Source organism: Haliotis rufescens, unplaced genomic scaffold (assembly GCF_023055435.1).
Source record: "Haliotis rufescens isolate VD_foot unplaced genomic scaffold, xgHalRufe1.0.p SCAF_10, whole genome shotgun sequence".
Lineage (NCBI taxonomy): Eukaryota > Metazoa > Mollusca > Gastropoda > Lepetellida > Haliotidae > Haliotis > Haliotis rufescens.
The window spans coordinates 25,137,944-25,157,232 of NW_025963780.1; the positions used below are offsets into that span (position 1 = coordinate 25,137,944).

At 42.2% G+C, this 19,289-nt stretch overlaps 1 protein-coding gene across 1 annotated transcript in view; it reads right to left on the reverse strand.

Moving 5' to 3' along the window:
* Positions 1 to 19,261, reverse strand: part of LOC124117117 (GATOR complex protein MIOS-like) — a 41,292-nt gene extending 22,031 nt beyond the window's left edge. Inside the window, exons 1-16 of the mRNA XM_046478849.2 lie at positions 19,158 to 19,261; positions 18,755 to 18,886; positions 18,457 to 18,524; positions 17,518 to 17,597; positions 17,230 to 17,270; positions 15,767 to 15,831; positions 14,487 to 14,646; positions 12,760 to 12,867; positions 11,692 to 11,786; positions 10,448 to 10,489; positions 8,832 to 8,887; positions 7,428 to 7,501; positions 5,476 to 5,520; positions 3,923 to 4,041; positions 2,451 to 2,594; positions 1,399 to 1,474 (exon numbers count right to left, since the gene is read on the reverse strand). Coding sequence (XP_046334805.1) covers positions 1,399 to 1,474; positions 2,451 to 2,594; positions 3,923 to 4,041; positions 5,476 to 5,520; positions 7,428 to 7,501; positions 8,832 to 8,887; positions 10,448 to 10,489; positions 11,692 to 11,786; positions 12,760 to 12,867; positions 14,487 to 14,646; positions 15,767 to 15,831; positions 17,230 to 17,270; positions 17,518 to 17,597; positions 18,457 to 18,524; positions 18,755 to 18,875 — 1,294 coding nt within the window. The 5' untranslated portion in view covers positions 18,876 to 18,886; positions 19,158 to 19,261. The remainder of the gene's footprint in view (positions 1 to 1,398; positions 1,475 to 2,450; positions 2,595 to 3,922; positions 4,042 to 5,475; positions 5,521 to 7,427; positions 7,502 to 8,831; positions 8,888 to 10,447; positions 10,490 to 11,691; positions 11,787 to 12,759; positions 12,868 to 14,486; positions 14,647 to 15,766; positions 15,832 to 17,229; positions 17,271 to 17,517; positions 17,598 to 18,456; positions 18,525 to 18,754; positions 18,887 to 19,157) is intronic.
* Between the last annotated feature and the right edge of the window lie 28 nt (positions 19,262 to 19,289).

The window sequence follows — 19,289 nt, forward strand, 5'->3', positions numbered from 1 at the left end:
TTAATACACATAAATGGCCCCTTCTCTAGAAAAAATAACTTGATCTTGATAAGTATCTCTTACAAAAGCTAACTTCAGTAGTTTCTAAGAAAACTTGTCCCCCATTGCACACACTATGCACCAAGTAAAATAACATGGATCAAGGGCCGTAACTCTGTAAACAAATAATTTATAGGAATTATTGAACTCAGTCTTGACAAGTATCTCTTAGATGAGCATTCAACTATCATTCAAGTATCCTCAGTGATTTGGGTGAAAACAATCCCAATTGCACACAATATGCACTTAGATGAAATGCATGGAGCAAGGGCCATAACTCTCTAAAAGAATTAATCAGGGGACAAATTTTCGAACTCAGTCTTGACAAGTATCTCTTAGATAAGCTTGCAAAGTTTCATTGATGTAATGTCAGTAGTCTCTGAGAAAAGTTGTCCCCATTGCAGACACTATGCACTAAGTTGAAAAGCACGGACCAAGGACTATAACTCTGCAAAACAAATAATGTACGGCACCAATTTTCGAACTCAGTCTTGACACGTATCTCTTACATAAGCATGCAAACCTTCTTTCATGTAACTTCAGTAGTTTCTGAGAAGACACGTCCCCATTGAACACAGTATGCACTAAGTTAAATGGCATGGAAGGGCCATAACTCCGTAAAAAATGAATTTATGACACCAATTTTCGAACTCATTTGAGGTCGTGACCAGTACAATCAGTGTGTAAAATTTTATTTCTCTGAATAGTTTTTCAAAAAAAAATTCCCCTTTCAGAAGAGTACAGACGGACTCATGGAGGAACTCCGTTCCAATATCCCCCGACCCACTTCTTTAATAAGTTCATATTTTAACTTTTCTCGATCAGGTCAGTTGTTGTGACTGTTTCTCACAGGGGGCTGTCTATTATTTTCTAATGTTATCATAGGTAGAATGATATTTTGTTTTGTTTGTTGTTTAACGCTGCACTTAGGAATATTCCAGCTGTCTGATGGTTGTCTGAAAAAGTCGACTCTGGGACAGACCAACTGGCCCCCTACAGAGTAGATGTTTGATTTGTGATCAAGATTCCCCAGACAAACATGGAACTACAGAAGTTCCAGGCTTCTGGCCTTTTAAGTTTAGGAGAAGAGTTTTCAATTTGTTTCCTAATGGCCACATTGAATTGCCAATTTTGATGCCCTGAACTAGCCGAAACTTCCTTTTTGTAACAAACTTCCATACCAAATTTCAGCTGAATCCATCAAGCCATTTTGGAGATGAAGTAAAAATTGGAAAATGTTTATGGATGATGACAGACAATGAATGATGAAAGCGGACATGAGCTGACATGGTCCTTCAGGCCAGGTGAGCTAACAATAAAAAATGTTCCTTTCCATGTTGAATTGTGTTGCCAGGATACAGAACAACCACTTCCACAGTCCGTGTAGGTGAGACTCGTAGTCTATTGCAGGCCCAACACTGTCCAGGCTGGACATCTGAAACCGTGAAACATGAGTCAATCATCATTCAAACAGTCAACCGTTCAACCATTCAAACTGTCAATCATCATTCAAACTGTCAACCATTCAAACTGTCAATCATCATTCAAACTGTCAATCATCATTCAAACATTCAAACTGTCAATCACCATTCAAACAATCAACCTTTCAAACTGTCAATCATCATTCAAACAGTCAACTGTTCAACCATTCAAACTGTCAATCATCATTCAAACTGTCAACCATTCAAACTGTCAATCATCATTCAAACATTCAAACTGTCAATCACCATTCAAACAGTCAACCTTTCAAAGTGTCAATCATCAATCAAACAGTCAACCATGCAACCATTCAAAACAATCATTCAAACAGTCAACCATTCAAACTGTCATTCATCATTCAAACAGTCAACCATTTAACCATTCAAACTGTCAATCATCATTCAGACAGTCAACCATTCAACCAGTCAAACAGTCAATCATCAATCAAACAGTCAATTGTATAAACTGTCATCATCATTCATAAATTCAGATAAGATCGACCAGGTACATTGCCAATCAAAACTTCATACAAAACTTGAGCCACCAAATGCTTGAAGGCTTTCCAAGGCAATGTTCACATTTTTCAAAACTATAGTCAAACCTCTTTATCTCGAGCGCCTTTTTAAATCTCGAATGTACTGATATCTCGAACCAATTCTCCGGTGCTATAAATAAGTTCATGCCTCGTTATCTCTAAAGTCCAGATATCTTGAAGTTACAACACGGTCCCACTAGGTTTGAGATAACAGGCTTCAACTGTAATTGAAACACCTAAGTGTGCTTCCAAACAAATCTATTAAGACATTCTTACTTTACATAAATATGGTTGCCAAATACATGTCCTCTGTGGGGCATTTTTGATATTGTAAGATTTCTTTAAGACAGACTAAAATTCTATGCGTTTGAACTTTAAGAAAGGGTTCGACCGTTACCTCCGAGTCCAGCCCGTATCCCATCTTGACCCGGTTGTACATTCTTGTGGAGATGTCCACATGCTGTCTGGACAGGTCAGTCTGGACACAGTCGACCGTCTTCTTCCCACACGCCCACGTCAGGTGGAAGGACGGTGACCACATCTACAACACAGACTACTGTAGGCATATCTTATTCTGTTATGTTGTCAGGTGGAAGGACGGTGACCACATCTACAACACAGACAACTGTAGGCTTATCTCATTCTGTTATGAGACCCGTGAAGATCCGGGGTAGAATAGGTCTTCGGGAACCCATGCTTGCCGTTAAAGGCGACAATGCTTGTGTTAAGAGGCGACTAACGGGATTGGGTGGTCAGGCTGACTGACTTGGTTGATGAATGTCATCATATTCTAATTGAGTGGATTAATGCTCAGGATGTCAATCACTGGATTGTCTGGTCCAGATTCGATTATTTACAGACCGCCGTCATATAGCTGGAATATTGCTGAGTGCGGCATTAAACAACGAACAAACAAACAAACAAACATTCTGCTATAACAGTGACTGTCACATCAATCATGCTGATGTGTCTGACTAAGTAGTTGGCATAACTCGTACCTCTTCTTGTGATATGTAGGCGTGGTGGGGTATTGGGCTAACCACATGCTCATCATGCGGAAGGCCCAGGTTCAATTCCTAAACAGGGACCATGTGTGAAGTCCAGTAAACAAGAATAACAATCAAATGAGATGCTAACTGTCTAGTTGATGACAACTGTTTCTGGTCAGTTTGGTGCTGGGTGAGACATGACACTTGAGACGTGAGACGTGAGACGTGAGACGTGAGATGTTTATGCAAACCTGAGGGTTGGGCTTTGAACCATGACATGGCCAAATTTACACCATCATACAAAATAGGAGACGGGCTAGTGCTTGCAGATGGGCCTGTATCCTGGTATATACACATGGGCCTATACCCGGATATATACAGAAGGACCTATACCCGTATATATACAGAAGGGCCTATACCCGTAAATATACAGAAGGGCCTTTATCCAGATATATACAGAGGGGCCTATATCCGGGTATATACAGATGGGCCTATACCTGGGTATATACAGATGGGCCTATACCCGGGTATGTACAGATGGGCCTATACCCGGGTATGTACAGATGCGCCTATACCCGGGTATATACAGATGGGCCTATACCAGGATACAGATGGGCCAGGATACATATTGGATGATAAACCAAGGTATATAAAACAAGCTGGGTATATAAAAATCGGCCTAAACCCAGTTGTATACAGATGTATACGAATCCCAGACCAAAACAGATAATGACATTTAGTCTGTCTACTCCACCAATCTGTGGGTTTCACTACAGAGTTAGATGTGCACACACATCGCGGTATGTCTGCTATACTTTCACAACAGCCGTGTACCCAAGATCACGCACTCACGCACTCACGCACTCACTCACTCACTCACCATAGGAATTCTCTCCAAGATGACAGTGTCCCGCACCTCTCCAGATGAAGTCACAGACAGGAGGCGGTTCTCATGAGTCGGATGCCAGGTGAAGGAAGATATCACAGAATCTTTACAAGCTGTGGAAAACAAACATACCGTCACATGACACATGACAAAGTTCCGCATATATATACAACTTTAGTGAGTGAGTATGGTTTTACGCAGCTTTTAGCAATATTCCAGCAATATCACGGCGGGGGACACCAGAAATGGGCTTCACACATTGTACCCATGTCGGGAATCGAACCCAGGTCTTCGGCGTGACGAGGGAACACTTTAACCACTAGGCTACCCGACCGCCCCTTATATACAACTTTAACACTGGCAGATTGTCTTTGGTGAATCCTAGTATCTGATTTGTTTGTTTGTTTGTTTGTTTGTTGATTAACGCCACACTCAGCAATATTCCAACAATGTGACGGTGGCCTGTAAATAATCAAGTTTGGACCAGTCAATCCAGTGGTCGATATTGTGAACGACAATCCATGCCGTCAGAGTCCGATGACATGCATCAACCAAGTCACTGAGCCTGACTACCCGATCTATTTGGTCACCTCTACCGCCCAGCATTGGTTGCTGGGGACCTATTCACAAGGGCCCAGTATCTAAACAATGTTTTGAAAATGAGGTAGATTTATGGGTAGATATTAAGAATGATTGAATAACAATAGGAGCCAGAGACTTTAGGTAAAAGAAGAAACAAAGTATCTTTGCAACATCGTTTACAGTGAGTGAGTGAGTGAGTTGGGTTTAACGCCGCTTTTAACAGTATTCCAGTTATATCGCGGCGTGTCAGCTTAATGTGGGAGGAAAGCCCGAAGTGATGCAGGTCTCAGACATTTACCACTGAGCCTTGAACAACCTTGAGAGTAACGAGTCAAATTGTCAAAAATGCTGGCCCATCGTCCGTGGACAGTTTAGGCCTCCTTGAAACTGGGTCTTTAGAAGTGATTCACATAAGGAAGAGAATATGTCAACTTCTTTATTATGATGGAGTAAGCATATACTCCGAAATGTTGTGTTCCTCATAGAAGTTGACATCCATATATTCTCTTCCTCCTTGAAACTGTTTTACTGTATCAAAAGAAACTGAAGCTCCTACTGACAGCCTCTCCTAATAATGCTCAAACCATTTCTTCTTGAAGTCGATATGCGAAAACCTACCTTTTGTCATTGCAGATTTAGACAGTGAGAACACCAGTTTTTACATTTATACTGCCATAAACGCAAAAGAAAAAAAGAAGATGGTTCTTAAATATGAGTGAGTGAGTGAGTGAGTGAGTGAGTGAGTGAGTGAGTGAGTGAGTGAGTGAGTGAGTGAGTGAGTAAGTATGGTATTACGCAGCTTTTAGCAATATTCCAGCAATATCACGGCGGGGAACACCAGAAATGGGCTTCAACATTTTACCCATGTTGGGAATCGAACCCGGGTCTTCGGCGTGACGAGCCAATGCTTTAACCACTAGGCTACCCGACCGCCCTCTTATATATGAGAACAGGCTGCTACTTACGTTGGATGTTTCTCTCCACCAGAGCTGGCTCCATAACATCAGCTCCTGAAACAAGAAGTATCAGATGATGTCCAACAGTCAGTCCTCAAGGTCCCTAGCACCGCATCAAGAGCCAACCAAACTCACGATGTTCATGCTACCCACAATGTCCAGACTTGATTATTTACAGGAAAACATGACAGGGAAAAAACAGGTGGGGCCGCTTGTTAAAACTATACACAACAACAAAAAATTTCAGAGTCTGGGCAGGGGTAAATGTTGATGAAGCTAGAACCTTTTTCATAATAGTTCCCAGGCAATTATACGCCCCTTCTGAGCTTATTGGTTTTGAAACATACACAAGAAAATATGGGGTGATCTGTGAGTATTGTCTTCCACCACTTTTAGCAATATTCTAGCAATATCTCGATGGGGGACACCAGAAATGGGCTTCACACATTGTACCCATGTCGGGAATCGAACCCGGGTCTTTGGCGTGACGAGGGAACACTTTAACCACTGGGCTACCCCATTGCCCTAAGAAAATATGAACTGTCAGATACATTTTAAGGGCCGCTAAAAAAGATTATTTTTTACAAATTGGTCTAGATATTGGTCGGGGGAAACTAACAGTGGCAGGGCGATTAAACTGGCGAATACGACTGTGACAATATTCATTGGTGAGATAAGCTGAATGGCAACTTGTGTCCTTCTCACAGCCACTTCTGTGGGCCATACAACCTGGCACTGTATTTGTGTTTAGGGGAAGCCCTCAACTTCTGCTGGACATGGCTTGTAGAGGAACATCCAGTGGGGGAATATTCCCCGTAACTCCTCACTTCAACACATTAAAATACCATTATATATTTACTGTTATCATACAGTTATTCACCAGGGCACCTGAAGATGTGTTAGCGCTACTATTGTCGCAACTCCTATACCATATTATAGCTAAAATGGATAGAATTACCAGTAAACTACCCGCATGTTATCAGAAATGAGCGGGCCACTGTAACTTGATAATGCCCTCATATTGCTTGACGATGGGCCATTATCCCGCCCGTTGTTAGGTGATGTCATAGGATAGGATAGGTGACGTAACGTTCAATAGTGACGTCATCTGATTTGTTCTGATTTTTCTATATTTGTAAAAGTGGGTCAGTGACATTCGTGTTGATTGCAGTAAATGTTTCAAACCCGATATTGTTGTTTCTTTTTATTTGATAAAAATTCCATCCATTTTAGCTATAATAACGGTAACGCTATTTTTCAGGGCATTATCATTTGCAGAAGCCTGAGGTCTTCCATTAACTGCCGACGAAGGAGGGCAGTTGAAAAGACCGAGGTCTATGTTATAAGGGTAACGCTATTTTTCAGGGCATTATCATTTGCAGAAGCCCGAGGTCTTCCATTAACTGCCCGACTATGTTATAAGGGTAACGCTATTTTTCAGGGCATTATCATTTGCAGAAGCCCTCGGGCAAATGATAATGCCCTGAAAAATAGCGTTACCCTTATAACAGACCTAGGAGAGTCGTGGTGCTAGGATCCCTCTAAGGAACTGTCCCCTGTGTATATCCAGGTTGTCACCAGCTGGAGTTGGCAGATGATCCCCATTAGGTGTGTTGGGTGAGGTGGGGTGAAATGGGGTTTAACATGTTGAGGATTATTGCACTTATATAGCATGGTGGTTTGATCCGAAGCCGTGTCATACAAAATATGCTAAAAGATGGTACTTGTTGTGCTCAACATTAAGGGGCTAAAACATGGACTGGCCGGCTCGGAGTTAATATGCTGTGTCTGAGTGAGGTATTCATGTTAAACTGTGGTATGGTATCTCAGTGGGCTAGCACTATAAAACCGGCATCAGTCCTGACTAGTACAAGCACACACACACATCCACTTCGCTATGTAAGTGCAATCATGTTGAACGCGATGTTCAATCTCATTTCTCCTCATCTTCTACTACTTACCAAACACGGAGTGTCTGATGTCGTACAGCTGGACCACATTGTTGTCCTTACACAGCACCGACAACATCCCCGACCTGCAACAGCATCAACACCATTACCCTCGACCACCTCTCCCTAGACCACCTCTCACACGATCACCTCTCCTAGACCACCTCTCCCTCAACCATCTCTCCCTAGACCACCTCTACCTCTACCACCTCTCCCTCGACCACCCCTTTCCCTCTTCCACCTCTCCTTTGACCATCTCTCCCTAGACCACCTCTCACACGATCACCTCTCCTAGACCACCTCTCACACGACCACCTCTCCCTCTACCACCTCTCACACGACCACCTCTCCCTCTACCACCTCTCACACGACCACCTCTCCCTCTACCACCTCTCACACGACCACCTCTCCCTCGACTACCTCTCCCTTGACAAACTTTCCCATGACCTCCTTTCTTACAACCACCTCTCCCTCTACCACCTCTCACACGACCACCTCTCCCTCTACCACCTCTCACACGATCACCTCTCCTAGACCACCTCTCACACGACCACCTCTCCCTCTACCACCTCTCACACGATCACCTCTCCTAGACCACCTCTCACACGACCACCTCTCCCTCTACCACCTCTCACACGACCACCTCTCCCTCTACCACCTCTCACACGACCACCTCTCCCTCGACTACCTCTCCCTTGACAAACTTTCCCATGACCTCCTTTCTTACAACCACCTCTCCCTCGACCACCTCTCACACAACCACCCCTCCCCCGACAAACTTTCCCACGACCACCTCTCCCTCGACCACCTCTTCCTCGACAACCTCTCACATGACCACCTTTCCCTCTACCATCCCTCCCTCGACAACCTCTCCCTTGACCACCTCTCCCTCGACCACCTCTTCCTCTACAAACTTTCCCACGACCACCTCTCACATGACCACCTCTCCCTCTACCACCTCTCCCTCTGCAAACTTTCCCACGACCACCTCTCCCTCAACCACCTCTTCCTCGACAACCTCTCACACGACCACCTCTCCCTCTACCACCCCTCCCTCGACAAACTTTCCCACGACCACCTCTCCCTCGACAACCTCTCACATGACCACCTCTCCCTCGTCAACCTCTCACATGACCACCTCTCCCTCTACCACCACTCCCTCAACAAACTTTTCCACGACCACCTCTCCCTCTACAAACTTTCCATTTCTCATACACAGTTGGACATCTTGTCACATCAAATAATTCTATACAGATTCCTCAAGTATTAAGAAGCCCTCAAGTCTCTTATTTCTCTCAAACAGTATAACAGAAGAACCCATACACGTTTATCTTTACAGATTCTTAGTTCCAGGAAATGGCATTATTGATCCTCAACTGACGCGGATCTCTTCATGGGAGACTCTGATCTACTGACCTGGTTGGGCACCAGCTGATTTTGACGACCGACTTGTTCTCTGGGAGAGTCAGAACCTTCAGCTGTTAAGGAACTCTAATGCAGTATCTGTGGTGTACAACTTGCTGCTCACAAGTTACCAACAACATGCAGAATACAACAACTGACACAAGTTTCTGTTTCTAGTGGTTGTCTCCATCAAACCTACCACACTTATCTCCCTTTCAACACAAAGATCCAAAATATTCCCAACACCTATTTCCAGACAATAGTGAGTGAAGGATTAGGCTGCTTTTAGATAAATTCCAGGAACAAATTGACAAACGTCATTGTACTGTGACAGTGGTTGTAGCGTTCATTTCTGGTCAATACTTCACGGGTTTGTATTAGGGCTAGTATGGTAACTTGACACTCTGGTCAGTGGGTACTGAGTAGGAACCAATTACCCATGACTACCTTGACCTGTGTTTAATCACATGATATATTGTTTAATGACAAAAATTCACTATAACTACATGGTTACACTACAGGTCACTAATGTTTGCATTTCTTTCTGACTTTTATGTGTTTGAATAAAGATAAAGCTTCAGTCAACTTCAGTGTAGGCATGACCAAATTGTTTTATATGTGTATCTAAATACTTTGGCCAGGGCTCCAGTCAAACAATTCCCATTCTGACACTTAGTACCCAACTCTTCAGGCCAACAGTGGGGGCACAGGTGGCCCAGTCGTCTGAGGCGCCACGATTCGCTGTACAGAGTTGCGTCCCTTGGGCATGCCAGCAACCTATGATTGTGGGTTCGAATCCCGGGTCGCCCCAATTTTGTTTCTAGGTTTGTCAGCACCATACCCGTGCTCGTGGGTTTCATCGAAGTGGTAAACGTCTGAGACCTGCATCACTGCGGGCTTTCCTCCCACATTAAGCTGACACACTGCGATATAACTGGAATACTGTTAAAAGCGGCATTAAACCCAACTCACTCACTCACTCACTCACTCACTCACTCAGTGGGTATCCAGGTAGGCAGTTGGGTACCTGGGTAGTGAATTTGGACACATCCCAGCCCTAATTTGAACCCAACCATGGCTTTACCTGGACTTACAAAAGTGGGGGTCCAGGGAACCCCCAATAATTACTTTGAAGGGTCCTTGCAGGCAATATGAGGGCCCTGTAAAGTAATGAAGTGGTGTAGTGTTCTGTATGTTTAGATAATTACTTTAGAGCTTGGCATGAATCAATGATCAAGAGACAGCGGTCATGATTGATGGACAATATATAAGACACCCATAATGCTATTGATGCGCTGTAGGTACAATGTATATAATTGAATCAATGATCAAGAGACAGTGGTCATGACTGATGGACGAAATAACAGACACCCATAACTGCTATTGATGTGCTGTAGGTATAATGTATATTATTGTGCATCCTTTGGGATGCAGCATATTTTTTTGGGTTCTCTACATTTGAGCGTACTGGACGCACATTTTGCATTGCCTAAAACCCTGCCCACTCCCAAATGGCTGCTATGCCGTAAAAGATTAACTACAGTCATATGAAAAAATTGGGTGTTCCTTAACCTCTTTTAAGTAGTATATCTATATGCCAGACAGAGTGGAAGGCCATGAAAGGATACAGGTTTCTCAAAGCTTCGAAGATCCCATACAGAAACCTGATTCTGAAAACAAGAAGACAAAGTAATTCTGTACTAAATATATAACAAGGAGAATATGAACCTAGTGCGTGTCATAGAAATATCAAATATCAGAATAAAAAAATACAATTTGAGCCAGCCATGGGCATGATACATACTCTCTTGCCCTGACATGGACACAATCAAGGCTAAACATGTCCTGATCTATAAATATATTTTTACAATAATCAATGTTAAAGACATGTTTTTATTTACTGAAGTACCCGAAATTAAGAAACCATGTATGACTTTAGAAGCTGTAGATGAATTATGGATTTCAGTTTCTTTATCTTTTAATGCTGTGTTTTGTACTGGTGCAAGTATCTTTTCGGGCTTTCCTCCCACATTAAGCTGACACACTGCGATATAACTGGAATACTGTTAAAAGCGGCGTTAAACCCAACTCACTCACTCACTCACTCAGTGGGTATCCAGGTAGGCAGTTGGGTACCTGGGTAGTGAATCTGGACCCATCCCAGCCCTAATTTGGACCCAGCCAGGGCTATACCTGGACTTACAAAAGTGGGGGTCCAGGGAACCCCCAATAATTACTTTTAAGGGTCCTTGCAGGCAATATGAGGGTCCTGTAAAGTAATGAAGTGGTGTAGTGTTCTGTATGTTTAGATAATTACTTTAGAGCTGGGAATGAATCAATGATCAAGAGACAGCGGTCATGATTGATGGACAATATGCAAGTGAAACGTTTCGTTGAAAGAATATTTCTTTACCAAACTGGGCATATACATAAGTCGGGTTGTGAACTGGTGCCTTTTGATGGTTTGGGATTTTTTAAATAAATATTTTTTGAGTTTCCATGCCAACAAGTTTCAAATATTTATTCACAACAAGTATTTACCGTTGTGAAGGATATTAATGACTTTGTCCTCTTATTTGTAGAAGTTCATAACAATGAACACAGGGTTGACTTACAAATTCAAAATCTTTATATCATGTATATTGTAATGTTTTTAAGATCTGCTCCGAAAACGAGCACAACCACTATTTCCAGCCCATGTCACAGTTGTTGCCAAGGTAACTTGAAAAATATTTTTTTCAAAAATCACTACATCTTCATCTTGGCCCTGTTACCATGGTAACATGAAGAATCTGTCCTAGAATGTAGTATCACCAAAATCTAAACAACATCAACTAACCTTGCAAGTAAACAAACACTGTGTTCAACTTACTTCCCCAAACGATGCCAACTGTTTATCGGACAGCGGGTCCACACACAGCCCGAGGACACCCTTGTGTTGATTCTGAAGGTGAGGTCTCGTTAAATCTGAGGATTAACATGTGGATGTTTAGCCAGCGTTTCTTATGACTATTTTAGATGATTTTTGCCAGGACTGCGGTAAAACAATTCCCCATCAGACATTTTGTTCCCAACTCTTGAGACCTACAGTGGGTACCCGGGTAGGGTCTGGTAATAGGGGGCTGGGTACCCGGGTACGGTCAGATAATAGGGGGCTGGGTACCCGGGTAGGGTCGGGTAATAGGGGGCGGAGTACCCGGGTAGGTTCAGGTAGTAGGGGGCTGAGTACCTGGGTAGGGTCGGGCAGTAGGGGGCTGGGTACCCGGGTAGGGTCGGGTAATAGGGGACTGGGTACCTGGGTAGGGTCGGGTAGTTGGGGGCTGGGTCGGGTAGTAGAGGGCTGAGTACCCGGGTAGGGTCGGGTAGTAGGGGGCTGAGTACCTGGGTAGGGTCGGGTAATAGGGGGCTGGGTACCTGGGTAGGGTCAGGTAGTAGGGGGCTGGGTACCTGGGTAGGGTCGGGTAATAGGGGGCTGGGTACGACCTTCATGTGATAGGATGCTATTTACTGAGAAATCCTAATGTGGAATAAAAACTCCTTCACAAAACAAAACGATACTGATATAAATGGCCAGAAATAATAGTATCATATACTTGGCTAAAAGACAAGATTATCTTAAAAACAAGCTATCATCTGACTCTGAGTATTTACAATTTCTGTGTGACACAACACCCCACGTCATTGTGCAAGTATTCGTGATAGAAAACGTATGATGTCCGAAAACCTATGCTGCTGAAAGCTCTGATCGAAAACAGGACAATCCGCGAAGGTTGTCCGGTTTTCGATCATATTTTTCGGCGTGTTTCTTTTCCAAATCATTGATTATATTTCTACGCGGAAGATGATTTTTTCCAAGAACTACTTTTTTTAAAAACACGATTTTCCGAGTTTCCGCGGAGATTCCACATCCCTGTATACAACTACAAAAGAGCGTACCCACCTCTCAGATCGTAGACTCGCATGTGTCTATTGTTGACCCCGGTCACGAAGGTCTTTGATTCACTGACAAACCAACAAAATGACGTGCTTGTGTCTCCACTCCCTGATCCTGAAGAAAACACAAGATGAGTATGTTCAGTGAAATCTTTGACAGCCATTTAGAAGTTGCGAGAGCATTAATACATGACACATTTTATGGAAAGTAACTTCTTTTATTTTTTGTCACAACGTTTCAGGGCTACTTCTTGCCCCTTCATTTTTTAGCTCTGAAACGTCGTGACAAAAAATATAAGAAGTTATTATCCATAAAATGTGTCTTGTATTCAAGTCTATTCAGGGTATCAAATATAGAAGTACTGAAATGTGTTTTCACAAGCAGCTTAGGTGCTTGGAAAATTGACAAACTAGGGCATATTTAACCCGTGTAGTTTTAAATATGTTTAGAACCTGTGTATGCACAGAACACTTAGTCTAACGTTTCAAATTATTAAAAGTATCAGTTATTTATAATATGTTAAAATATCTACATCACATGTTGTCCTTGGTTTAATGAGTAAATCACTTGGACTGATAATTTAAGCATTTGGAAATACTGAGGTTCAGGGTTCAAACCCAGCCAGTTGCCTAAACTTTTGCAGCTTTAATATTAAATCTACATCCTGGCTTTTGATCACATGATCAGGAGTACATGGTGTAAGGCAGAAGGTCTCCATGTTTGCAAGAGGGTTCGCAGATGTGACTTTTGTTTCCTTACCTAATGTCTTTTTGTACAAATGATCTAAACAGAACACATTCGACTTAAGAAATTATTATTATGCAACTCGGAATTTGAATTTTTGGGTTTTTGTATACTTTGAATGGTTCAGGTTTGTGTTGAAAACTTAGCAAGTGTTTTGTTTCTCTTTGTGGCTTTTCTGAACCTCATCATCATTCAACCCTACAACGTATGTATTTTGCTAACACTAACGCTGCAATGTTACAAGGACATTTGTTTTTGTGAAAACAAAAAACTTTTGGTGAGAGTATCATTCTGTGTTTCTTGCCGCAACAACCTGTTCATATTCTTTACATGTCTTAGCATGACCTACCGTACATACAAATATGCAACAGGACTACCCTGGATCCAAGTTCTACCCCAGTGTTATCAAGACACTACCATGGATCCAAGTTCTACCCCAGTGTTATCAAGACACTACCATGGATCCAAGTTCTTCCCCAGTGTTATCAAGACACTACCATGGATCCAAGTTCTTCCCCAGTGTTATCAAGACACTACCATGGATCCAAGTTCTACCCCAGTGTTATCAAGACACTACCATGGATCCAAGTTCTACCCCAGTGTTATCAAGACACTACCATGGATCCAAGTTCTTCCCCAGTGTTATCAAGACACTACCATGGATCCAAGTTCTTCCCCAGTGTTATCAAGACACTACCATGGATCCAAGTTCTACCCCAGTGTTATCAAGACACTACCATGAATCTAAGTTCTACCCCAGTGTTATCCAGACACTACCATGGATCCAAGTTCTACCCCAGTGTTATCAAGACACTACCATGGATCCAAGTTCTACCCCAGTGTTATCAAGACACTACCATGGATCCAAGTTCTTCCCCAGTGTTATCAAGACACTACCATTGATTCAAGTTCTTCCCCAGTGTTATCAAGACACAGAGCTGTGTATGACCTGTCCTAGCCCCAGTACAGCCCTCAAAACTGATACCTACCTATTTCAAAAAGTGGTTTTGATACGACCCCCCACTCGCTGTTGGTGCTGATACGAGACCTCTCCGTGGAAGTTGACATGTCTGTACCAGCTGATGCAAAGACATCCCAGATGACAATACATGGGTCATTGCGGTAACGCTCACTGAACCCTTCAGCCAGCTGAAAATATGTTGAAGTGAGTCAGTCAATTGGGTTTAATGCTGCTTTGAACAGTATTCCAGTTATATCACAGTGTGTCAGGTGAGGTGAGGTGCAATTGGGTTTAACGTCGCGTCCAAGATTATTGCACTTATATAGCGACGTGCATGCATGTGTGTGTGTGTGGCTGCTTGTACTAGTCCGGACTGATGCCGATTTATAGTGCTAGCTCACTGAGATACCATGCCGCAGCTTAACATGAATACCCAACTCAGACACAGTATACTGACTCCGAGCCGACCAGTCCTTGTTTTAGCCCCTTAATGTCGAGTGCCAGACAGAGTAACAACAAGTACCATCTTTTAACGTCTTTTGGTATGACGCGGCCGGGGATCGAACCCCGGACCTTCCGCTCTCCGGGCGGACACTCTACCACAAGACCATGGAGGCGGCACCACAGTGTGTCAGCTTGATGTGGGTGAAAAACGCAAGGTAATGCAAGTCTAAGCATGCTAAGACGTTAACCACTTTGGTGAAACCAACGAGCACAGGTATGGTGAGAAATATGTTGAGGTTTTGATAAACATGAATATACCTCGGAACTACAACCAATATGATACGAGATTGTGTAAGATCATTAATTCAGTTACACGAGCAAATAAACAATACAGAGCTTGAGAATTTTCCCTGGATATTTACAGTGAAATTCTCATTCATGACAAGAAACAAAATAATTATATTTTCTTATTTATGATAATTCCTTTTTATTATTTATAATAAATAACAGTTTCCAAAACAGATCCTTAATCTCCATTTGTCTCTGATTAACAATTAAGGATGACCGACTGTTAGTTTGTTTGTTTGTTTGTTGTTTAACGCCGCATTCAGTAATATTCCAGCTATAGGACGGAAATTTGTAAATAATCGAGTCTGGACAGACAATCTCGTGATTGACATCATGAGCATCGATCAAGGCAATTGGGATACGATGACATGCATCAACCAAGTCAGCAAGCCTGACCACCCGATCCTGTTAGTCGCCTCTTACGACAAGCATAGTCGCCTTTATACGGCAAGCATGAAGATCTATTCTAACCAGATCTTCATGGATCACAGACTGTAAGTAACCAAGGCAACCTACAAGATGTGTTTCCTCAGGGTTCCATGCCAAGTAGCTGCACTGCCGACTGTGTTTGGCGTTGTGTACTGCAACAAGAACAGCAACAGCTGTAAAATACTCAGTCCACTCTTATTGATGAGTTTTTAGGGATTTCATATCAAAAGGCACAAAGGTGAGATTCTATTCATCATCTAAAATCATTCTTCCTATGTTTTCAGTCTGTAAACAGTAACAAGTGCCCTGAGTGTGAAAAGTACAGGTAACCAACTTCAGTGGCAGAGAGATAAGTGATGTAATTTGACTGTGATGTCATGATAACCTATGGGGAGGAAAGGTGAGGTGAAATGGGGTTTAACGTCGCGTCCAAGATTATTGCACTTATATAGCGACGTGCATGCACGTGTATGTGTGTGGCTGCTTGTACTAGTCCGGACTGATGCCAATTTATAGTGCTAGCACACTGAGATACCATGCCGCAGTTAAACATGAATACCCCACTCAGACACAGTATACTGACTCCGAGCCGACCAGTCCTTGTTTTAGCCCCTTAATGCCAAGTGCCAGACAGGGTAACAACAAGTACCATCTTTTAAGGTCTTTTGGTATGACGCGGCTGGGGATCAAACCCCGGACCTTCCGCTCTCCGGGCGGACGGTCTACCACTAGACCACGGAGGCAGTCCGATGGAAAGGAAAACCATGATAGAAGATAGGAACATGGCTGCAGATGAAACATATGTTTAACTGTACAGTAGAACATGGATATAACAAACTACAAGGGACCGGAGAAATCAGTTTGTTATATACATTGTTCAATATATACATTTTCGCTCGGATAAAACAAAACACAATACACATAATTGCAGCATTGACTCGTATTAGCAATAATCATTTCATAGCATTCACCATGTTTCACAGACAAGATTAGTCCAATTACATGTACAGGTAAGATTAACATAAAGCAACTTTAACAAGGTGGAGTCGTCACCGCTGATTGTGTTGATTCGCCGCTGATTGCACGTAGCCAATTGTCAGAGACACTTGACACTGAGTGAGATTTCTCAGTTCGCTATACACGTTATTAATTAGTGGTAGATGGGCTTGTTGGGGATCAGATATAAGTTTGCTATATACGTTAGTTCGTTGTAGAGAGTTTGTTATGTACGTAATATTTTCATGATTATATATAGGAGATAAATCGGGAATTTTATGACAGTTCGCTGTATCCACTTGATCGCTCTATCGTTATATCCGTGTTCGACTGTATATTTAAAATTGATATAAATTACATATGCATCATGAAAACCATGAATTGGTTGCTAGTTAATTGGAACTAGTTGCCTACATGATGTATTTGTAAAAATTAATTGCCAGTTCACCACTCACAAATGTTAGTTGCGGACAATGTGTTACCATGGTTACAAGAGATGAAAATTTTAATGATTTCATGAACAACAATATCGATGAATGATAGTTGATACTTACAAAATTCCTTTCCAATAAGTTCATCTTCATTGTTTCCAAAGCTGAAAATACAGAGTGCTTCAAAAGTTAACATTTACTTGATTTACTAAACAATATATACCAAATACATCACAAAACATAAACAAACAAACAAACAATTTACTTCCTCATTAGTGGAATTTTTCTTGATTTGTAATACAGAACCATAAATGTTATTTTCACCTTAAATAAACTTTCAAACAATTTATTTTTGAAGATTGTGATTTTAGCAACCATCAGTGTTGGGAGGTGTTGTCCCGATGGACCCACCTTGTAAGGACGACTTTGCCGTTTGTGTGGCCCACCGCCAGCAGGTTCCGTGGTTCCGGTCGTGGGTACCATGCTACACACTGAACAAAATACAGGAACATTTTGTATCAACAGAACAAATGAAAGTCTATTGAAAACAGATTATAATGTGCATTTTACAAAGAGATTACAAAGATGTGACCGTAATACAATTGGTGAAGTCTGGGAATAAATGAATAAACCCACAATAAATGAGATTTTGACCAGTTTGGTTTCACTCCTTCTTCTTCTATTGAAGTGAGGTGAGGTGTAATGGGTTTAAGGTCACGTTCAAGATTATTGCACTTATATACCGATGTCCATGCACATTTGTATCTGTGTGTGGCTGCTTGTACTAGTCCAAACTAATGCCGATTTTATAGTGCTAGCTTAGACTCATACACTCAGACACAGTATACCGACTAGTCCTTTTCTTAGTCCCCTAATGCCAAGCGCCAGGTAGGGTAACAACAGGTACCATCTCTTAATATCTTTTGGTATGACATGGCCAGATATCGAACCCCCAACCTTCCACTTTCTGGGTAGATGCTCTGCGACTAGACCACAGAGGTCTCTTCTATAAAAGTACACAGACGCATCTCTTACACTGTAGAGGTAAAAAGACACATATCTTGCGTTGTAGATGTACACACATTGTTACATTGTAGAGGTATACAGTCACATCTCGTACACTGTACATGTACATGTTGTGTTACGTTGACACTAAGACAATGGTTCGTTTGAGTACGATTTATTTACCGGAGTTACATGCGACAGCCAGCATGGCATCCACTCGAGTCCCCACACAAATCATGACGTCCTCTCATGACTTAATACGCAAACATAGGGGAGCTAACTCTAACTAGCCTAGACTGGGTTTTTGCCCTGATCAGCAATAACGCTACAGTACACATATCTTACCTTAATGAGGTTGATTTCTGAGTTGGTTGCCACATGGACGGCACAGAAGTCATCAGAGATTGCTGTACCTGTATGCACCAACAATGATTGACACACAAAACATACACATAAGACACATAGGCATTTTAATTTTTTAATTTACCATTCAGTTAATGGATCCACAGACCAGACCCTCACTTAAGTGGAATAAATATGATTTTTGGAAATCCAAGTTTGCATGTTGAGATACCGAGGTACCAGCTTAACAGATATACCCCAGTCAGACACAGTATACTGACTGAGGTGTAAGGTTCCCCACCTCTGTAGGTGTGTCCAGGGCGCCGCTTCTCCACCTGGTAGAGATCGAGAGAGGTTCCGTACTTTATAAACTGGTCAGCCGCACTCGGAGACCACAATACGTCAAACTTGGTGCTGCTCATGTCTGCTGTGGCTGAAGCAGAAAACATATCTAAACATGAGAAAATTACAAAACGTAATAATAGCAGTAAATAGGCAGTGGGCACAACGGACAATAATGAAAGAAAATGGTAATATAAGGTCTCAGGTCTAAAAACGTTTGTAGATTATTTCTGTTTGTAAACACTATTCCACAAGTATGAAACATATTCAACTGACAGACCACCACTGTAGGTTTTTCAGCCACATGAGCTATCAGCAAAGTTTTCAAGCATTTCTACTTGTTCATTTCGAAAGAAACGTACCTGTCAATTACTTTCCGGTTGAGAGCATTGATATAAACGCCACAAACATCGTGTTATGAACAACATCAAAAACTTGCTTCTCCTACAAAGGGGAGGTCACTCTTGTTCCGATTTGTTTTGCTTCCGCTTCCG